Genomic DNA, 1,126 nt, shown 5'->3' with positions numbered 1-1,126 from the left:
AAAAAAAAAAAAGAAATATGATTGGGTGTCATGGCTCGCACTTGTAATCCCAGCATTTTGGGAGGCTGAGGTGGGAGAATTGCCTGAAGCCAGTAGTTTGAGACTAGCTTGGGCAAAAAAGGGAGGCCCTGTCTCTATAAAAATTTGCTGGGCATGGTGGTGTGTAACTGTGGTCCTAGCTATTGAGGAGGGCAAGGTAGGAGGATCACTTGAACCCAGGAGTTTGAGGCTGCAGTGAGTTATGATTGCATCACTCCATTCCCGCCTGGGTAACAGAGCCAGACCCTGTCTTAAAAAAGAAACAAAAAATGATGAAATATGTAATTTTTTTTTTAACTGATCATTGAGAAGAGACTCCATGGCTGTGGAGCCTGAGGGTACATGACTCTTAACTGTAGAATATGGGAGTATCTCTGTATGACACTGTGAAGTGTCATGTAAGTTCAGTTTGGAAGAAAAAGAGATATCCACTTGTTTCCTTAATCTCTTGTCTCATTAAAATAGATACAGAATTTGGGTTGGCTGTTAGATTAGCTTACTGAGAAATTAGACAATTTGTAAAGGATGTCAGAATTCTCAAGAGATAGATGGGGAGATATATGAAAGAAAATGAGAAAGGGAGCCTATGATAATGATCTAGTAGTGGTTTTATGGTAACTGAGCTTTATTTGGTGCTTTTTTTAGTCATGAGAACTGTGTGCTTGGCAGTTTGGCTTACACTTTATTTCTTAAAAATGTAAATATTTGGAGTCCTCTTAACTGCTTCTTTACACATTTCACTCTCAGTTTTGTTGTTTTGCTTCTTAACAGGAATTTGTAATCAGCATATATTGCATTTCTTTTATAGTTTTATGACCTTTGTGAACTGTTCAGAACTGGAGGTCAGGTTCCTGACACAAACTACATATTTATGGTATGTAAACACCACTGATATCAAGTGCTTGTTTAACATGGAAAGGATCTGACTTATTAAATGTAAATTGCATAATAATTTTTTGCCATGTGACAGTCCCCATTTCAGTATATGAAAAGGTGTGTTGGCCGGGCGCGGTGGCTCAAGCCTGTAATCCCAGCACTTTGGGAGGCCGAGACGGGCGGATCACGAGGTCAGGAGATCGAGACCATC

General features: G+C 39.7%; 1 protein-coding gene across 2 annotated transcripts in view; it reads left to right on the top strand.

The window, feature by feature from the left end:
- PPP6C (protein phosphatase 6, catalytic subunit) overlaps positions 1 to 1,126 on the top strand; it is a 53,921-nt gene that overhangs the window by 38,684 nt on the left and 14,111 nt on the right. Inside the window, exon 3 of one of the 2 annotated variants that reach the window (XM_011988684.1) lies at positions 848 to 913. The exons of the other annotated variant lie outside the window; for it this stretch is intronic. Coding sequence (XP_011844074.1) covers positions 848 to 913 — 66 coding nt within the window. The remainder of the gene's footprint in view (positions 1 to 847; positions 914 to 1,126) is intronic. 2 annotated transcript variants of the gene reach the window in all.

The sequence above is a fragment of the Mandrillus leucophaeus genome, unplaced genomic scaffold, assembly GCF_000951045.1.
Source record: "Mandrillus leucophaeus isolate KB7577 unplaced genomic scaffold, Mleu.le_1.0 Scaffold335, whole genome shotgun sequence".
Lineage (NCBI taxonomy): Eukaryota > Metazoa > Chordata > Mammalia > Primates > Cercopithecidae > Mandrillus > Mandrillus leucophaeus.
Note: the sequence above shows the minus strand (reverse complement) of the source record. Positions and strands in the feature narration are given on the sequence as shown.